This window comes from Astyanax mexicanus, chromosome 3, assembly GCF_023375975.1.
Source record: "Astyanax mexicanus isolate ESR-SI-001 chromosome 3, AstMex3_surface, whole genome shotgun sequence".
Classification (NCBI taxonomy): domain Eukaryota; kingdom Metazoa; phylum Chordata; class Actinopteri; order Characiformes; family Acestrorhamphidae; genus Astyanax; species Astyanax mexicanus.
In genome coordinates this window covers 46,998,888-47,019,967 of record NC_064410.1, presented here as the reverse complement: position 1 = coordinate 47,019,967, position 21,080 = coordinate 46,998,888, and the positions used below count along the sequence as shown (strand labels likewise).

Here is a 21,080-nt window from a genome sequence, read left to right as displayed (position 1 = left end):
AGAAAGCTTCACTTGTAGAAGACCAGCATCTTCCAACTGAGAAATAACAAAAAGCAACCTTTTTTCAATATGCACTTTACCACCAAATCCTGCTGCAATCCATGTTTGCAGAAAAGTAGCCCAATTCAGTAATGCAGAAAGCTATAGCCGGAGAAGCTAGCAAGTGATAGGCTAATGGCTAATAGTAGCTTGTTGCCACAGGGAAAAAGCATCATTTGGAGAAGCTACTATTTTAATGGAAAGTTATTGTTTCAGGGAAATGAACAATAATGAACAATAACTAACATTATTGTTTTATTCTATAAACTACTGGTAACATTTCGCCCTAATCCTAAATAAAACTTAGAGCATTTATTTGTAGAAAATGAGAAATGGCTGAAATAGCAAAAAAAGATGCAGAGCTTTCAGACCTTAAATAATGCAAAGAAAACAAGTTCATATTCATAAAGTTTTAAGAGATCAGAATCAATATTTGGTGGAATAAACCTGGTTTATAATCATAGTTTTCATGCATCTTGGCATGTTATCTTCCACCAGTCTTACATACTGCTTTTGGATAACTTTATGCCACTCTTGATGCAAAAGTTCAAGCAGTTCAGTTTGGTTTGATGGCTTGTGATCATCCATCTTCCTCTTGATTACATTCCAGAGGTTTTCAATTTTCAATCAAAGAAACTAATTTTTAAGTGGTCTCTTATTTTTTCCCAGAGCTGTATATATAACTGTAGACACAACTCGCATCCAATTTCAGAAACTGTTGAAGGTCTAAGGCTTTGTTTACTTAAAACGCTGACACTGTTTAAGAGACGTGTAATTTGATTTAGGTACACAGTTTGCAGAATGCTAATCCTAACTGATGCCAACTTTCTACAACTTTTTAGCAACCTTAGCCTTATAAAACAAGCAAAACTAAAGTAGAAAAGTTCAGACACCAGACACATTAAGGTCAATAAATTATATGAGGAAGTAGGGGAAGAAAGACTGTGTAGATTTAACACTGAACTATTCCTTTAAGCATCTCCCTCAAAACGAACCTGAGCTGAACTCTACAGTAACTGGAGTGACACAGCCCAGAATATAGGCCATTGCTGACTGGGTCCATAGGGGGCACGACAGAGCTGTAGAATCTGGGGCGTCTTGCCTTGTTTGTGCCCTTTTTCGGAGTCAGCCACACCCTGCTGGCACCGAGGAGATACCCAGGCATCTACTCTTATCTCCGTCACTACATCTGCCTGTCTGCACTGTAACACTGGAGCATTCACTTACACTGAAATTCACTGTTTCGGCCTCCTTCTCAGATCCCCCCTTCCCGCCTTAAAGCCAGTATTTCTATCTGCCCTGCTGTTATCTTAGCTACAGTATATCATAATAGACAAACCTAATACTGGACGAAGGTTCAATAACTGCCCTCCACAGGATCAGTGTGCCTGGCCTGTGATGGTTAAGGACATGTGCAAAGAGTACATACAAGAAAATAAACATTGAAAAACATGCTGAAGAGCACAGCTTCCAAACCCCCTTAATCTTCCCCCAGTTCTCTCAGGTTCTCTTATTCACAGCTCAAAACTGAAACACCATGAACGGCTCATTTGATCCACATCAGCCAGTATGAACACTGAATGGTCATTTGACTGAATTTGAATAGGCACTGTGAGAATTTGGCCATGTGTTCCGGGCACATATCAAAGGCTCATTACAGCACCAGATGATATAATCAGGTCGAAGAAACATGAGAGCTGACAGTTTCTCTGGGCACCAATCACTGACATCACAGCTCTCTATCAGACCCTCGTTTGAAGCAGCCAGGGATCACAGGATGACAGCATGGTTTTATAATAGAGAAGCATGTGTGATAGATGAATATGCTGTAAATGTTTACAGGGAATACTGCATAATGAGAGAAGCTCTGGAGCGTGGTGCACTTAATATGCTGGCTGGACTAGCAGGGGTCAGCTATAGCGCAGGTCAATACATCAGGCAAGTGACCCAGAGTGACCGTCTCTGGTGCTGTAGGGAATACATGCTCTTTAAACTGGTGCGTGCTTCACATACAACCTTGGATTGGCCTGGTCCAGGGTCAGGCCAGAACAGAACAGACCACACTGATTTGGAAAAAAATCTAGTAATAAGTAGACAATGCTTTACAGTGGGAACTCTCCAATCTGGTGATGAGTACCTATTCCTCATTACGCATTAACTTTCCATGTGAAAATTGTTATACCAGGCATGTCAAACAAACTGTAAGTAATGTAATGTAAGTGTAGAATCAATCCATTCTCAATGGTGGCTATTTAATAGAGTTAATAAAACAACAAATCCTCCTCACCCATTACTCTGACACCAAGATATCGAAATGTAGAGAGAGACAAGCTCTGAACCAATCAGAATCTTAGATCAGGGTTCATCCAGTTGCTAAAGCACTAACCACTGAATGTTTCTGAACACATTTATTGGGATATTTTTATATTACAAGTGATATTATAGCTCAAACAGAGCCAGTATGTAGAGCTGAAGGTCAACGTTAGTCAGCTAATCTGATTGTGTTGTTAGACAGACACTGTTCTACTAGTAGCACGTTTTATCCGAAATGTATTAATGATATCATTATTTTTTTTTAAATGTAACAGAAGTGTGCAAAGTGTTGAGTATTTAAATTAAAAATTAGTAAAGGGCCACTTCACAATGAACTGTATTTAATGCAGCGCATTACCTGAAGTAAGCCCGACGTCTTTTATTTAAACGTGTGTAAGAGAGATTTGCGAATATGAAGAACATTTACATCAAGTAAAGTCTCTTCACACTCATACATCTCCATTACGAGCAGGGTAATTTATGTAGATCATCAGCACATCTGTCACAGAAGAAAAAGGCCTCCTAATTTCATAAGCTAATTTCTTGCCATACACAACACCTTGTGTTCTCTGGCCCATTCATCTTTCCTCTGTCAAAAAATAAAACATATTTAGGGTTATATTTTGCTTTGTGGCTACACAAAGCTAACAAACTCTTGTTGGTGTATGTGAGCATTTAATTCAATTCAGCTAATTAAATTTGGACTGTAGACCCATGTGTTACTGTTCAGCCTCAGGTTAGATGGGATGCAGCAGCTGCTTTTCATTGCTTGCAGTCTAGTGGCAAGAGATGTGAGAGAGTAATCCGAAAGGTTGTGGGTTCAAATCCCAGGACTGACTGGGTTTTCCTGGTTATGACCTTGGGCCAGGCACTCATTACCTGTGGCATCGCACTCAGACTGGGCCATGATGAGCAGTAAAAAAAGCTACATTTTTGATTGAGAAAGATGATATACTTGCAGGGTTGTGGGTCTGATGCCCAAGACAACCAATGGCACCTTTCCACAGTATGGTACCTACACTCCTCAACTTGACTTTACTCGTAAAGTAAGTCAAGTAGGGACTAAATATGACATCTAATTATTGCAGAAAGATGACTGGCTTCCAAAATACTAATACATATTTAGCAGTCTCTTTAGCATGACATAAGCTGCCACTTTTAGGCTTGTCTGCTCCGAGGATGCAACAGTATGGCTGAAACTGTGCTCTGACCCAAGTTTTCCAAGTTTGGATATGGGAAGAAAGGAATTTTATCGTACTGTACAATAATATATGGCAATAAAAAAAGCACTGTTACATTATTACATGATTCAGAGTCTTTTGTAACTTTGTAACTTTTTTTACAGTCATCTAAGAGGTTCTAAACAATGTTTAAAGTATCGAAGCTCTGTCATTTTATTAATACTCTGTCATATTTCCAGTTTTAAATCATCTCTAAATTAATAAAAGTAGTGACTTAAGGTCATTATAATCTATGAGTACATTCTGAATGATTGCATCTGGCCTCGACAGGGTGAGGGGAATTCATGAAGGACATCCACCCTTGATAGAATGATACTTTGGATTGCAAATGACAGCTGCTTCGGTCCAACCCTTGGTTTTCTTTACTGCAGACTAATGCTACAGCTGCAGACTCAGCACTGAGACACTCAGGCTTCATACCCTCATATGGGACTAAGCAAAAACAAATGGCACAACATTTATGGCATGTCTTTACAAAGTATGGCAGCACATAAAGCATCATATGTCTTCTGCTGATGAAGAATGGTGGTGAGCAGGGTGATAGCCTCTAGCAGCTGTTTGGTTGGGCGTGGATGTGGGTGTGAGCGAAAGCTTGCTGCTGATAGTCACCGTTTAAACTTACAGCACAATATGAAGTCACTCACTAAGGCCGCCAAATTCCAAACCTAGTTTCAGAAGGACGCCATGCCTGCATCTTGGTGAAAGTATGCGGTATGGTATGTTACAGGGTTGATGACAGAAACAGGCCTTGGAAACTTGCCTGTGAGGACAAGATAGTAAAGAAGAGCTGGCAAAGAAGACCCATGTGTAGCCTACATCCATGAGGTGTGTTTAGTGGCAAAGTGGAGGTCGGTTTTGTCTGCAGGTTGGTAAGCTTGTGTAAAAATGTCTGAGCCAATGTGGGGGGGATTGAACTAATCAGGGTTAGTAGTGGATTATAGTGTCGAAGGGAGCCAGTACAGACAGTCAAGCTGCGAGCTGCAGTGCAGATTTCCTGGAAGCAACATGCACACAAAGACCAAAAAAGGAGTAATAATGCATACAGTATACCTGCTGTCCCTAAGCCAAGCTTATGCTCCAACACTTACTCCTTCACCTACCATCTGTCCCCTTACACCAGCCAGGTGGACCTACCTGTAACTTTATCCTAGAAAATTAACTGACTTACCCACCCAAACACGGTCATAAAACCCAGTCACAAAACAGATTAAGCCACTAATACAGACTAAATTAGCCATTCTACCCAGTCACAAGCTCCAACACTGAGACCTTTGAGAGACACACTGCCATGCATAATCATCACACACTCCACCATTAACACAGAAAAGAGTAAAACCAATAATATAGATTACATTAGTCACACAACCCAGTCACAAACCCCACTATTGAGACACAACATATTAAGACTCCACAAATAAGATCACTAAAACACAAAACTTCCAAACAACCCTGTGACAAACTCCCCAATTAAGACACAGAAGACCAAGACCACTATTACCTTATGAAACTGAGACATGAAATATTTACTATTATAGACTGAACAAGCAATACAACTCCATCACAAACTCCAACACAAACCACTGAGACACAACCTCTTAAAACCACTCATAGATTACATTAGCCATATGTAAAGCCACAAAGACCACCTGCAATCTAACTCGATTAAACCTGTAAATCAGACTAGAGTGTAATCTGATCATTCCATTTTTCAAAAGCTATGTTTGACCTTTTATGCCATTTCATTTCATTCATTCTTGGCCCGTGACTGACCTGCTGGGCCTGGGACAATAGGCCCAGTGTGTGGATATTAGTGGGGTAGGAAAAACTCCCCCGCCAACAGGCCCCCTCTTCTCCACTTCTGATCCATATGGTCAGCACACACGCCTGATGCCATCTACTCCAAGCCTCAACAAATGTCTGCCCCATGATCCAGCCAGGATTGAATTACAACTCAGAAATAAAAGCCGCACCATTTTCAATTAACAAGCTGAAAAATAGAAGGTGGGCAGAAAGTGAGCTGGTACACAGACGCAACCCGGCATGTTTGAAACAGATGGCTGGAATAGAGGTCTTAAAGACACACGGCGGGCGTGAGGGAGAGAAAGGCGCCTTCACACTCTCACAAGGCTCGTGTGTATGCGGACACACACACAAAGAGAAAGAAAGAGAAGATAAGGATAAGTTACTCCCTTTAAACAAATCATGAACCATTCAACTCAGACACACCAAGAACCTTTTGCACACCCTATGCTTTCTATTCTTTCTGAAACAGCCTCTCTCTCTTTTTCTCTTCACCACCTAGACTTGCCTAGCCTTGCTTTGGGCTGTATTGTACTGTATATATGTCTAAATGGTTATGTAGCTATACAGCAAGTGACCATGAATACACACACACACACACACATACACACACACACACACACGAACAATTAGCTCACCAAACCCTATTTATTGTAGTTCAGTGCACAATTGACCAACAATAATGAGTGACCCAGAGCTGCAGAAGAAATACGTTCTCTCTTTCTCTGAAACAGCGCCCTTGGGAAACGTTTTTTATCGGGTGGTAAGCGGAGGAAAGGGAGTTGGGGGGGGGGGGGTGTGTTGTGTATCCATGACCAGTCTAAGCTTGGTAGCCTTGAGACAAGCAACTTCAAGGACCTGGAGGGTGAGTTGGGGTGGGGTGGATGATAGTGACACAGCTGAGCCGACCATGGCCTTGGTCTGCTATGCCAACAGTTGACAGCTGCAACAACAGGGCATCCTCCTTGGGCTTTCTTAGCCCAGCTAGCATGACTATTTATTATTTAAGCATCCATATTTCTTAGCACTGAGAAATAATTTTACTATGTCCACTCAAACGTATACATATATATAAGACTCTTTGTTCTGATATTGACGTCAACTGACCACTAACGCACAGCTCTTATCAGACAACTCTGGCTCACTAAGCGCAAACATTGGGTCGAAGCAAGTCCATTTGAACTAGGGTTATAGCATGATGAACAAGCACAAAAGAAACTAACATGAAAGGGAGTCATTAGCCATATGGCAACTGGAAAAAGGTGAATGGAACCAACCTTTTTTGTCTTCGAGGTCCTGAAGATACTGTCTGTACGCTGCTGCAGAGCTCATTTTAACTCAGCCACATACAGACCTCGGAAATATGAAGGATGGGAAGGAAACAGGAACAGTGAAAGAGGGAAATAAAGGAAGGGGAAAGGGGAAAGGAGGAAATCTGAAAGTACTAAAGTCTCCACAGTAAGAAAGGCTAAACTAGTGTAAGATAGAGTAGGAAAAAGAACAAGGCCTTAGTTGGTCTTTAGGCTCTGTGTAATCCATGAGGTCAGAGGTCCGTGGTCATTATGGAAATCCAAATCTGTCTCTTCCCAGTTTCCCTTCTTCTTGTTGCTCTTAGCGCCGGTAGCAGAAGGTGGCTAGCGAACAACAATGCGTGTGTGAGGGTGTGTGTGTACCAGCCAGCAGCCTGGTAACTCTGAAAGAGCTGTGTGCTCTGAGCCGCATACAGGAACTGTACTTTGACCACAAGACAGGTGATGTCACTGCTAGAGCCAGACCATGTGCTTTACTCCCTCTGCATGATTCAGGCTCTGTGTGTGTGTGTGTGTGTGTGTGTGTGTGTGTGTGTGTTACAATTGAGTGAATGATTGTTATGTGAGTGAGTGAGAGTTCTGCGTGTGAATAAAAATGAGTAATTTTCCACTCAATCACTCAAATTTGTTAACTTAGCACTTAAAGTTAGCACACAAGCACCACCACCCTTTCTCTCTCATTCTACGAAAAATCACACTTAAAGAAACCAGCTGCACCACAAAGGGAAACGTGATTTATTATTATTATTGATTCCACAAAATCAACAGGATGGTGCAAGATGTTACACATTACAGTGAAAAACATTTTAACCAGGGAAAAAAAATATTTGTTTTTAAAATAGAGGTGTTAAAAACTACTGATATACCAAAGTATTGCAATGTGTGGTTTGTACATTAATTCTTAAAAACAATTTTTTTTTTCCCTGGTTAAACTGTTTTTCACTGTAATGTGTAACATCTTGCACCATGGTGCAAGATGTGCAAGATGTTACACATTACAGTGAAAAACAGTTTAACCAGGGAAAAAAAATATTTGTTTTTAAAATAGAGGTGTTAAAAACTACTGATATACCAAAGTATTGCAATGTGTGGTTTGTACATTAATTCTTAAAAACACAGTATCACTATTTAATAGTTTACAGGTACAGTAGTTTGGACACCTTCTGATTGAATATTTTTCTCTGTTTCTTAATTTAATGTATTCTCTACATAGCAGATTAATATTAAATACATGAAAACAATTAAGGGACACAGAATTATGAAGTAATAAAATAATAATAATAAAAGATAGTCCTTCACAATCCCCTGACCTAAACCAAACTGAGATGTGTGATTTGGGATGGGTTGAAGCTTCACAGCGTGAAGAAAAAGCAGCAGCTATTGTTCAGCACCTCCAGGAACTCCTTCAAGTTGCTGAGAAAACTATTCCAGATAATTCTACCTCATGAAGACACTGAGAAAATACCAAGAGTGTGCATCAAAGCAAAATGTGCTAGAAGAAGTAAAAAAGAACATATTCTGGTTTGCTTAACGCCTTTTTTCACAAAATAATTTCACACGTTTTCCTGTATAACTTTAATGTCTTCAATATTAATCATTATGTACAATAATAAAAATCATAAAACGAAAGAAAACACAATGAATGAGAAGAGCTGTATCCAAACTTTTGACTGTTACTGTAGACACTGATGGCACTGCAAATACTGTTCAATTTATGTTGTGTTTAAACTCTGCACTTTTCAGATCACAAAGTCCTGACCAAAAGCTAGACCACAGCAACAACCACACAGTAACATCTTAACGACTCAGCTTGCACCTAGCAACCAATACCAATAACATAGTGAAACCTTAACCACTTAGCACCTCAACAGCAACCAACATCTGTGCCATAGTCACCTAGCAAGCCCTTAGCAACAGACTAGTAACACCATAGCAAAAAGCCTGTTACCATAGTAAATACCTAGCAGCACCTTGGCAACAAACATTGTACGTATATAGCAACACCTGAGTAACCAGCTAGCAACCACTGAGTTAGTGAGTTAACATAGTAAGCATCTAGCAACACCTAAGCAACAAACCTGTTACCGAGGCAACTACCTAGTAACATCTTAACGACCAACATTCAACCACCTGAGGGCACAGTAGTCAGGTTTGGAAAAGTGAGAGTTATACAGCAGCATAAAATGGCATTTTTAGACAAATCACTGGATAAGGGGGGGGGGGGGGGGGGGGGGGGGGGGGGGCGATATGGCCCTAAAATAATATCACGGTATTTCCTGGTATTTAAGCAAAAACGATTCTCTTGGCGAACACTTAATTAAAAATTTATATTTCAAGGATACACTATTGCAACAAAATGAAAATCACATTTTATTATTGCATAAAATATTATATGGCACATCCCTAACTAAGATATTAAAAAATATCAGAATATCGGATTTGTAATAGAAGTCAAGAATCCAGAATGCCATGATACAAATAATGCACTCCAAATATCTCCATATATCCAGGATTACAGTAAAAAAAATGATACTGGACAGATATAATCTGTCTCTAGTAGATATATAATAGGAAATGAGAAAAGTGTGAATTTTACTTTTGTTAAAAACAGCAAATAAGTAGTACACTGATGTAATAATTAGGGGTGGGTGATATGGCTCGATATTTCAGGGTATAATATCGTTCATGATATTTAAAAATGTTGGCGATATTATCGCATACGATACAATATGGCACACCCCTACACTGGATTTAGCTGAATGCAAAATGTCTGTAAAATTGTCACAATTGCTACAAAAAAAGAGTACAAAAACACAGACAGAGCTCAACTGTGTGGCTAGCTATTAGCTAGCTATCTTAGCATGAATTGCTATTGTTAGTGCTAATGTGTTGTCCAGATTCCATGGCTAGGCTGTTTTAATCCAGCAATTAAATAGCTATACATAATAAAGTGTACATACATTGTTTGTCTTTAACTGAGCCAATGGGAAGTCATGAAGAAAAGAGACCACCGTGCTACCACAAAACAGCAATCGCTAACTTAACTAAGATTTGCAGCCGTTTACTGCACTCATATTTCCAGTCAGGGCGTTCTCAAAGGCTAGCTACTTCAAAAAAAAACCTACTATAGACCTTTTTTTTCTCAACTAAAAAAGGGGGCAAACTCATCTTTCTGCACAAAATGTATTTATTTATTTTAAAAAATAAATAAACATTGAAAATATTTTTTTCATTAAAATATATACCAATCAGCTGGGAACAGCCCTCCACATATCAGACTCGCCATATATCAACTCTCAGCCCTCAAAACACTACAGAATGCAGCCAAGAACAAGCACCTACTTGGCTAGTGTGCTACATCTGTAAGCTATTCATACTCCATTCAACAAACTACTATAAAACGCGTCTGTTCCTCCAGACACAACAAGCTGTGGGGAAAAATAAACCCAGCCACCTTCCATTCAAAACACACTCCGAATTGCTTTAAAAACACACACTGACTTCACACTGGCTTTCTCACACCGACATGCATCATTTCAACCTTCCTGTGAGAATGAATCCTATGCAGTGTTAAGGTGACAGGTTGTAATTAGGAGTGATTAGTGAGGGGATACAGGAGAAGAGAATCATCTTTGGTGGCTCATATACACTCTCACACTTCTACACACACACACCAAGCTCCTGCATGAATAAATAGCCACAGGGTGAAGAAGCTGGCTGGGGGATACGGTCATGAAAGCCAGAGGGTCCTATGGGACAGGACCGGAGATACAGATCCTTTGAAATGACTCCTCCTCACAGGAAATTAAACCACATTAAGGATTTATTCTTGATAATAATTGAATCACTTTTGTTTAGAGGCTAATATGCCAAGTGCAAAAAAGAAAAGAAAAAGTAGAAATGCATGATACATGATACATACCAATGCAATCTGGTACTGTTATAAAAAAATTATGCTAAAATTCTGTAAATGCTAAAAAACTAAAATTACTGGCTTTCAGGTATCTTACACCTAAAGTGCTACAGCACTACAGCAGCCTGATGACTGGTGATGTTTAAAAATATGCATACTCCACTTCCAATGTCTAAACATTCATAATATTAAAAAGTGAACTGCTCCTTAAAAAGAGTGCCTTGCTAATATTTTTATATCAGTGGCAATCATAAAATGAGAACAATTTATTTTATTGCAATGGTTTTTGGGACAGTATATCATCCAAACAAAGTCAGTTGTACTGCAGGCTTAAAAGAACAATGCAATCAGAAACTAAAGCTAATTATAGCTAACACTGCATATGCTATATGCTATAGCATCCAAAGCAGCAAGCCCTATGGCAACCTGATGACATTCACGTATACAGTAGCTCTCTAGAGTTAATATACACAGAGGGAAAGCCACAAGAGGACACAAACACCTAGCAAACAAAATAAGCCCAGGAACAATTAAAGGGGCATTTTCTTACCATTTCCTAATTTATTCAAGACTGTGAAATACGTAGTACATAAAAACAAATCATTATTTATTTAAGTTTTTAAAAATCTCATGAGAGCTCATTACAAAGAACAGCCTGACAGTGAATATGCTCATATATTCTTACAGCACCAAATCATTAGTAGCAGATTCTGAGAGTCTACAGATGTATAATTTCACTAGAAATCAACACAAGATAGTTGTTTAATATCGTTTCTCAAAATGAACTCTGTGAAATGACAAATGTCTGGAAAATCAGGTCCAGACATAACACAACAGATATACAGCCTGTTGTTTTCTGTGTCAGACATGCTTGTAAAAGTAATATGAGTGAAAAATATTTTGTTACCTGTGAGGATGCACCACACCAGCAACAGGAGCAGGATCAACATGAAAGAAAAGGAGAAGAAAAACTGGTTAGTGTCAGAGACTTATAACTTCACTCTAATAATAGAGTAAAATTTAGTACTCTACGGGTAATGGGGCATATAGGGACAGACACACACCCACACGACACCGGAACAGATGTCTAGAAAAACCTCACGCTTTACTTTACTGAAAGCAGTAAAAGTGTGAGACATGCTGCATTATTACATCCAACCTGAAATATGACATAGGCCTGTCTTTCAATGCAAGTTTCTGAAAACTCCAGATTATATAGAGTAAAGTAAAGTCTTTGTAAACATATTTTAACTTCATTAAGAAATGGAGATATAACTAGTTTTGAGATATAACTAAACACATACAACTAAAGTAAGATCTTAAAATTCACATAATAAGACAGAAACTTTATTAGATCCTTTATTAATTCTGAATGAAATTAAATAAAATGTATGCAACTAAAAAAGTGTACTTCCTTAAAGAAACGCAAAATAGCTGTACAGCTTAAAAGTGTTACTGTGGTATGGATGTTGTTTGATAAAACATTGCTATGTGGTTGCTAAGGTATTACTATCTGGCTACCATGGAAGGGTATTAGTTACTAAAGGAGTTGCTAGGAGATGGCAATGGTGCACCAGGTGTTTACTGCGTGGTTACAGGTGTTTTCCAAAGGGTTGCTAGGTGTTGCTTAAAAATAATTAGGAGTAAATGGGAGAATGCCAAACAGATAAGTGCAGAACATTGTGGCTGTGGCTTACAGCTTGCATTATGCGGCAAGAGGTTTGCAGCAAAAATTGGGCGGTAAAATAAGAAAACAACAATGGAAGAATGATTATATAACAATACATAACAATACAGATGTGCACATAGTTGATAGAAATGTTTAGAACATTGTTAGATGGAATTTTAAGTAGTAATAAATGTTCTAATCATCTCCAGCTGATGTGCTGCATCTGATTCTAATTGTAGCCATTTAAATAGTAGTAAACATGGGGGTGACTTAAGACATTTTCCTAATTGTTTTATTAAATCATATATTATCTCTCAGCATTGTCAAATGAAGATCAAATGTCTATATGGTTAAGAATGATAAAAAAAAATACAAATATTACAATTTTTTTTTTGTTTGTCACAGGACTAAAAGAAAAAAAAACATTTTGAATTGTGAACAGGCCTGTCACAATAATCATGTTTCATGTTTCAATCAATATTTCTTTTGTCATTTAAAAGGATGTAATTGCACTACTATACAATAAAATTACAACAGTGGCATTTAATTGTCTCGCATTATTCTGCTATTACATTTTTATTATCAGGGATGTATAAATGGTGATAAAATTACAGAAATAAATTGTGTTTATCACTATTAATGAATTATTAGCCTATATATTTGTCCAGAAATATCACATACCTAATTGTGAATATTCAACAGCAACACAGAAGCAAAACTGCAGTATATATATATATATATATATATATATATATATATATATATATATATATGGCAGCATCACACTTCTCTGTTCTGTTAAGCACTATGGCACAGTAGCCTCTGCCCTGAGAAGTACGCAGAGCCTCCTTGCAGTGAGGAGCAGTGCTGATGCTGGGAAATGCTCCCATCCCCCTCCAGAGCAGCCTCTGCTTTTACTGCGGACAAACACCACATTCCACTGAAACTCAGACAAAGGTGCATCAGCTGGGCCAGAACCACCAGCATGTAATCAGTGGGATAGGACCACAAGCACAAACCTGGCCTGCTTCCACCGATGAAACACACACACTCTCACTCTCTCTCACACACACACATACACAGACACACACTCAGGTGATTTATAGGCAGACTGGCAGGAAGCCAGCAGCCGAGCGGCTGGAGTCAGCTGGATGCAGTGGGAGGCATCAGATTAAATGGATAATCAAAGACATGGTTCCTGCATCATGATGATCCCGGACACCCATCAGTACCCAGGAGTCCAACACAGATAAGGAACCTGAAGTGCGTGACTCAGCTCCATTTGATTCTCACAGACAGCACCTCCGAACACCTGTTCTACTACTGCAGTGCTTCTTAATCCTGCTCCTGAGAGACCAGCAGCCCCGCATAGCAGCTTCAGCTGCTCTCCAACACCTTCGATCACGCTTATCAACTTATTATCAAGGCTGTCAGGAGCCGGTTCAGGCATGCTGGTGCAGGGAATGCATAAACGTGTGTAGAACAGGGAGCCCCCAAGAACACCCTGCTCTGCTGCATGTGCACATTACACACACAGTGAACATAAATGTGCCGGGGTCAGAGGGGTTAAAACCATAAAAATACACGCAGACACACACACACACAAACATTTACTTCCGCACAACAATAAGACATTCATCTACTAGAGCCAGAGGGCACTGTGCTTCAATATACAGACATGCAAACATCCCAAAAAAAAGAAAAAAAAAAAAAGAAAAATGAAAACAAACAGATCAAGGCAGATGGACAGAATAATAGGAAAAGGTATTGGCTGCTAAACTGACCTCATGGTGAGGAGATTATGTTAGCACTAACAGGGGAAAGAGAGGACATAGAGAGAGAGAGAGAGAGAGAGAGAGAGAGAGAGAGAGAGAGAGAGAGAGAGAGAGAGAGACGCACCTAAATGTAGGTCAACACATAGCACAGAGATGGAGGGATAGGAGATATAAAAAAAAAAAATCACACTGATCAGGACTGACAGGAAAAAAGGAAAGGCTTTGTAGAAACTGAAGACTAAATAGTGACAGAGGGACAAAACGTTACATTCATTAAAAGGAAATCTACATTTTGTAAACAGTGAAAGCATACATTTCACCACATTTTACTGATAATTTTTACTTCAGTAAGTTTTACTACATACACTATATGAACAAATGCTCATTAATCACTCACAATGTTTTCTTTTAAAACAATTATATTAAAAACAGTGTATTCTTCTTTTGTTGGAGTATCTGCCTCTAATGTCCACTGAAGGCAGTCTACTAGATCCAGACTTGTTAAAGCATACCTGGATCTGATTGCAGATCCAGGAACAAGATCGTTAGTATGGTCAGAATGTTCAATGACACCCTGGATTAATGACTCATCAATCCAGAGAACAAAGTTCCACTGTTTCACAGATCTATGTTTGGAAGCCTTAACCCATCTATCCCACATCTAGCCTTAAGCATAGTGCAAATACATTTATTTGTATCCAGGGCCCTGATCTATTGTTAGCACTTCTCTACATGATCTATACAACCAGCGTGCGTGTCTGTGTCAGGAATAAATTAATTTAATTTATGTATAGAAGGAAAATTGGATATACAGTCTATGCAAAGTGATTAACCAAGCATGCCAGCTTTTTATTTTTACTGAGTGCATGTAAATATTTGGGGTAAAAATATATATGTTACATATAAAAAATTGTTACATAGCAGTATAGGTGGTTTAGAATTGGTCCATTCTGTTGTTTAAGGTCCATAAGATGTAGCTTCCATGTACCAAACTTTCATTGTTATGCTATGCCAAGAAAATACAGTTATAAACACATTTTCCCTTAAATGTTTAAGATCTGTAAAAGTTACTTGTGGATTTAGGATCGGCATTAGATTTGTTGAATGTTATGGTTAAATGTTATTTCATTTAAGGCTGTAAAACTAAATGTACGTAACTAATAGATTAACACCAACGTGTAACATCTCCCACCCTCTTTCAAAAATACCAAAGGATTATTACACATTTCTGACATTTTGGCCAAACAAATATTCACTTATTTAAAGTGGGAGAAGAGATCTAAATATACCACAAACATAAGGACTGGGTGAACAGAACAGGTGGACTTCTTTTATTCAGATCAGAAGCATTTTGGGAAATCTGTTTTGAGTCAACCACCAGGTCCCTTCCCAAATCCCCCATGGCAGATTGCTAAGGATTAGGGGCCCTACGGAGAACCTTCAGAGGGCCTGAAAGGCAACCTGGCTGTGAGTGTCCAAATCCAGATTATCTCACTCTTTAGAAATATGCAGGACCCTTCTGGACAAAACACAACCTTTAGTAAAGTATGGTGGAAAAATGTGGGGAAAAAAATATCATTGTTTTCTAAATATTTCCTATTACATTCTAAACTAGAGAGAATCATCAATCTCTAGTTTAGCGTCTGTGCACACTTGGCTAGCTATGCCAGCCACAGCATTTCAGCAGACTGTACGACTCAGGTTTTATTTTGCTTACCTGTACTGATGTAAGCAAACACACACACACACACACACACTTACTTCCTAGTGCCTTTCTTCTGCATACTGTGCGGAAGAAAGGCATGCAGCGAGGGATGCTCTATCCAGAGAGGTGATTAAAGACAGTGATGCAAAGCTACTGGGACTACAGACAGTAAGAGGAGGAGGAGATAGAAACCAGTGATAGGAGATAAGAACATGAGAAATTTTGAGAAGACAGAGGGTACCAAAGCTGAACTTCACAGAACATAGCTTTCTACCTATATCTTCTTCACATAAACAGAACAAATATTCACCAGTCTCCTTTCTATCTGTTTGGCAAAGCACCCACAATGCACTGCACACACCCAAAGAAGATCAGATATCTCCCCTGTATGAAACACTGCCCTGAGGTATTAGCAAAAAAAAAAAAAAAAAAAAAAAAAAAAAGGAAACACCTGTCCCAAGCGAAGGTCTCAACAAACACATGCCGGAGATGCCAGCAAGTCTCTGAGGGAGTGCTGCCCCACATCCGCACACAGCGGGAGAGCAGAGCGTCGACGGATCAGAACAAACCAAACGCTCAGAACATGACTGGACAAGCGCTCATAAAAAAGACCCCCACATACAAGCTGCCTTCAAGGAGCAGAAACCCCAGAAGGGAGTTTCTCCAATCCACATACAGCCATGAGGTGGCACATTCCAGGTGCAGAACCTGGACCAGACTGCCAGCTGTTTGAGGGATTGCACACAGGCCATCTACATGCACACACAGTCCATTCACACCCATGTACACCTGCTGCGTCATAGTGTGTTGTCCATCATTTGACTGGACAGCCGTGTAAATGCAATTGAGTGTGTGTGTGTGTATTATGTTTCAGCATAAAGTAAAACACCCATAGAGCCCATCAGTCATATTAGAGTGAATCCCCATTTAAACAGATCAACAGTAGCTGCTTAACAGCATCAGCAGGAGGATAATAAAATGTTGACAGAAGCAATAAATGAATGATGCACTTCTGTCTTCTCTCACTGTGTTTGGTATTGAAGTTAATTAGGCAATGCTTAAACATCTGAGGCAATTACCCTGTCAGGGAGGGGACAAAAATACATTTTCCATGTACAGTTTCAAATTAATGGTTTAAATGGTTTTGTGAGCAATAATAATATTGGTTCCTGAAGGTACGTATACCATGAGCCTCATTAACAAAGTAACTAAGTAAATAAGTTTGGTCTTGAGAAAGGTCTAAACAAAAGTCAAAATAATTTTTTTTTTTTTTTTTTTTTTTTTTTTTTAGAGAAAATTGCATTTTTGCCTGTTTGCCTTTAACATAGTCAGAACAACATTGAGGAGCAAAGTACAAAGTATTGGCTGAGTTTCACAGTTTGGGCAGACAAAAGAATTCACAGCAGATTAGGTAAATAAGTAAGTCAGTCATGAAGTCAGTATGTCAGTCAGTAAATAGTGTAAATAAAGACAAAAAAATTAATTTTAAAGAAATGGAAAAAAGGAAAACAGAAATATATATGTTTTTACACAAATCAAGCATAACACTATCACCACACCTTGTTCTTACGCCTATTATCCACAGATTGGTGTGTCTTAATAGAGTAGACAGCATGTGGACACAGTGTTTAAAAACTCCAGCAGCACTACTGTGTTGGATCCATTCATACAAGTAAGGTTTAAAGGTTTAGACCTTTAAAATCTTCTTCACACACAAACATAGTTTTTAGGCAATAAAGAAAAAAAAACAATTATCACAATGTTTTATAATACTGTAGAGATTTTCAAAACACAGTGTTGTTTTTTAATTAATAGCTCCATGTAAACATGACCACTACATAGCAGTCTTCAGATCACAATAGTCTGTCTTGCTTACACTATCGCAAAATACTGAATTGTAACTGAATTGTTCTTGCATTGTTCTTTCTACAATCATAAGTATGTTTCGTGTGGCACCACTCAGATAGTCATGTAAAGCACTTTTATGTTTAAGAGCATTTTCAAAAGAGCATTCCTTTTCATCCATAACACATATACTTCACATCAACTAATGTTATTAATTATGTACAACTGACATACACATATAACACAAACGCAATATAAATTGCATTAAGTGTCTCTCCCACACATCACCACCTCACTTCATTTACATTATGAGCGTCTCGCTCCAAACAAGGGTTTGATTAATGAGAGCGGACAGCAAACGCATCGACCGACACTGACCACCCCATCTTCTCAGATCAATTCTGGATGGAGCCGAGCTGCGCTGAGGCATCTTCATGACCACACTCCATCTGAAGCTCCATCAGAGCTCATGAAGAAGCATATCTCAGCAACATTACATCAGCAACAACCTTGCTCCCTCCAACCCGCCATGTCTTATTTCTCCTTCCGCAGCTGTTGTTTCAGCACCCCAGATGGCACACCATAGCGAGGGGCAACTGTGTGGCCCACTTCACTGAATACTGACTCAAGTACATTTCTTAAAGCTACAGTTTTAGGAAAAGTCCTGTTATAAAATATAAAAATGATACAACCTTCTATTTTAACCCATATGTAGGTAATCATGCTCTTGTTTTATATGCCACATATATCAAATTTAAGTATTATCTGCATAAAAATGTGCATTTTACTCCAATTTACTTCACTATTGTTAATATAATGAAATATTGGATTATGGACTTCTGAATAAATTGGGTGAAATTCCTTAATTTTTTTAATGTTGATTTTTTTTATCTTAAAAAGTGTGAAAGATATTTAAGAACTTATATCTAGCTTATCTAACTTATTTTATTGTAGCCCTGAATACACATATACTATTATTAATAATCATGGCATGTTGGATCAGTGACTTTTGACAATTGACAAATCATGATGATATCATATATCATCATATCATACAGGCCTATTACCACATGCATACTGGGGAAAAAACACCAAGCTAACTGTAAAGCAGCATGTACCAAAGAAAAAATGCTGCGTCCATTTTCCATAATACAATCATTCATTAATCAGAATTTAGGTAAAATGTTCAATTAATCTTGATATTGATTTGATGTCTTTTCACCCATCACTGATCGAGTATTATGTATACTATTGAGAACTAAATAGTCCTTTCTACCAGTAATTATTGCATAAAAGTGAAAGTAATGCAGCAATAATGCACAGTGAATGTATGATAGGCTCTGAGACCCATTAGCAAACCCTGATGAATACTTTTCCTGTAAGTTTTCTTGATTTGATGTGTGAAACTAGACACCCTGTTCTGTCCTACAACATTCTCGAACACAGCATTTATTATAGCTGGAGGACTGAATAGCTTCTACCAGCATAGCTCGAGAACTGCGTTTCAGCCTTGCTCTGACTTGCATGAAATGGGTTTTCGAACGAGCCATAAAAGCATTACTAAAGAACACTTATTTCCTTTCCTAAGGAGTTTATGTTTCCTTTAAGACAAGTTTAGAGCATTCATGCTTTAACACAACTGATATTGGTCATCTGTTGACTCCCAGGAAAGTATGTGTATTTGTTAGAACAGTGAAATTACCAAGCTGTGTGGCACTCTCCCTCTCAGAACCAGAAATAGCCCCTAATAAAATAGTACCAAAAATCACCTTAGAGAGTCTGATTTGGTGTACAAAGTATTGAGTAATCTCATTTAGGATCAACTACGTTTAGTGGTAAAAAATGCAGAAAAGTGTACATTTAGTACTTTTTTTTCCCTTAATTTACTAAATTACTACCTTCAGCACAGACACATCCTACATCTCAACCACACACGAGGCAATTGTGTCCAACAGAAGCGAGAGAGACACACTCTGTATTGAACTACACCCCCCCCCACCACCCCGCGTCTCTCCACACTCACCCACGCCCAGACACATTCAACTCCACATCAATCAACATCTCCATTTCCATCATCACCCTCCTCACTCCTGCTCTGTTCTCTCAAGCATTTATACTCCACACAGCCCCGTCCCAGTCCCGGCACTTCAGACTTTCCCTTTTTAAAGACACCTGTCCCACTCCCTCCCTCCTCCTTTCCTCTCGACCCCCCTCAATAAGCTCTTCTCTTTGTGCCCGATTCTCTTAGTACAAACAGAGGCAGGGTTAAAGCAATTATGTGCAAAAAGAAGATCTTACATAAACTTTGTTATTAAGATGTGCTGGCCCCGGGGGGCCACTGATGAACCATCTCCCATAGTCCAGAGCACACACTATTCCCTTTGAGCCCACAGGCCTGACGAGAGCAGAGCTGCAGTAAACACTTCAGAGGTGCAGCAGTGCTACTGACTGGCCTGGAGAGTCATTATTTAAAGCTCTATTCAGACAGGTTTAGTTTTACATGGGGAGGTGGAGTAATGTAATTATACTACATGTGCAAAATGTATGACCCATCTATAATAATAATAAAATTTTTGATATTTTTTTAAATAAACAGCTACAAGCTTAAAACATGTAATTCATGCTGCAGGCTATGCTACATAATGACTAAGCTGCAGAGACTTATTGATTCCTCTTCTGTATCTGATTGAGATTTACCACAGACTAGAACAATCTAAAGTATCTATGCCATCCACACTGAAACTAAACTGCATCCCTAAGAACTTTTATACCTAAGAAAATAAAAAACACAAGAATAATTATATAATATACATTATATAAAGGAATATTAATCCACATGTCGACTCATGTGGGATCGATACAGCCAGAAATCCTGGCATTAACTTTAATTTTACCCAACCTCCCCACAAAAAACATATCCCATCCTAAAAGAGATTTAATAGATTAGGGTGTAAGAAAAGATCAATATATCAACATATTTATCAAGATACAATTATGTATTGTTTCTCGAAAACTTAAGAAAAAAGATTTGTAATAAAAAGTTAACTCAGATAATTACTCCGATTTTATGAATAGTGTTTTTTAATCCTATACAAATTTTATCAGCATCCTATAGACAACTAAAATGACCATACACTCTCAAACAGTGCTACTGTTCTTACAGTGTGAGAAACCTTACAACATTATTAAAACACAATAACACTATCTTTTTTTTTTTTTTTTTTTTTTGCATTTTCCCTTCTATATTAATATTTTTTTTATTTATTCTATTCAATATATATTATATCTTATTGTTTTTTGTGAGAAGGCAATCATCAAAGCATTACACTGGTTGTACCATGTATAACTATGTATGTGACAAACTCTGCAGCATTACGCAGTTCTTACACAAGAGTCATATTTGTCCAAAATCCCACATTATTGCTTTACCACAGCAATGTTTTCCCACTGTTATTGATGGTACCGTCTCT

At 38.5% G+C, this 21,080-nt stretch overlaps 1 protein-coding gene across 7 annotated transcripts in view; it reads right to left on the bottom strand.

Moving 5' to 3' along the window:
• Positions 1–21,080, bottom strand: part of macf1a (microtubule actin crosslinking factor 1a) — a 230,937-nt gene that overhangs the window by 157,289 nt on the left and 52,568 nt on the right. Inside the window, exon 1 of one of the 7 annotated variants that reach the window (XM_049475395.1) lies at positions 6,671–7,062. The exons of the other annotated variants lie outside the window; for them this stretch is intronic. Coding sequence (XP_049331352.1) covers positions 6,671–6,725 — 55 coding nt within the window. The 5' untranslated portion in view covers positions 6,726–7,062. Of the gene's footprint in view, positions 1–6,670; positions 7,063–21,080 lie in introns of those variants that run through there. 7 annotated transcript variants of the gene reach the window in all.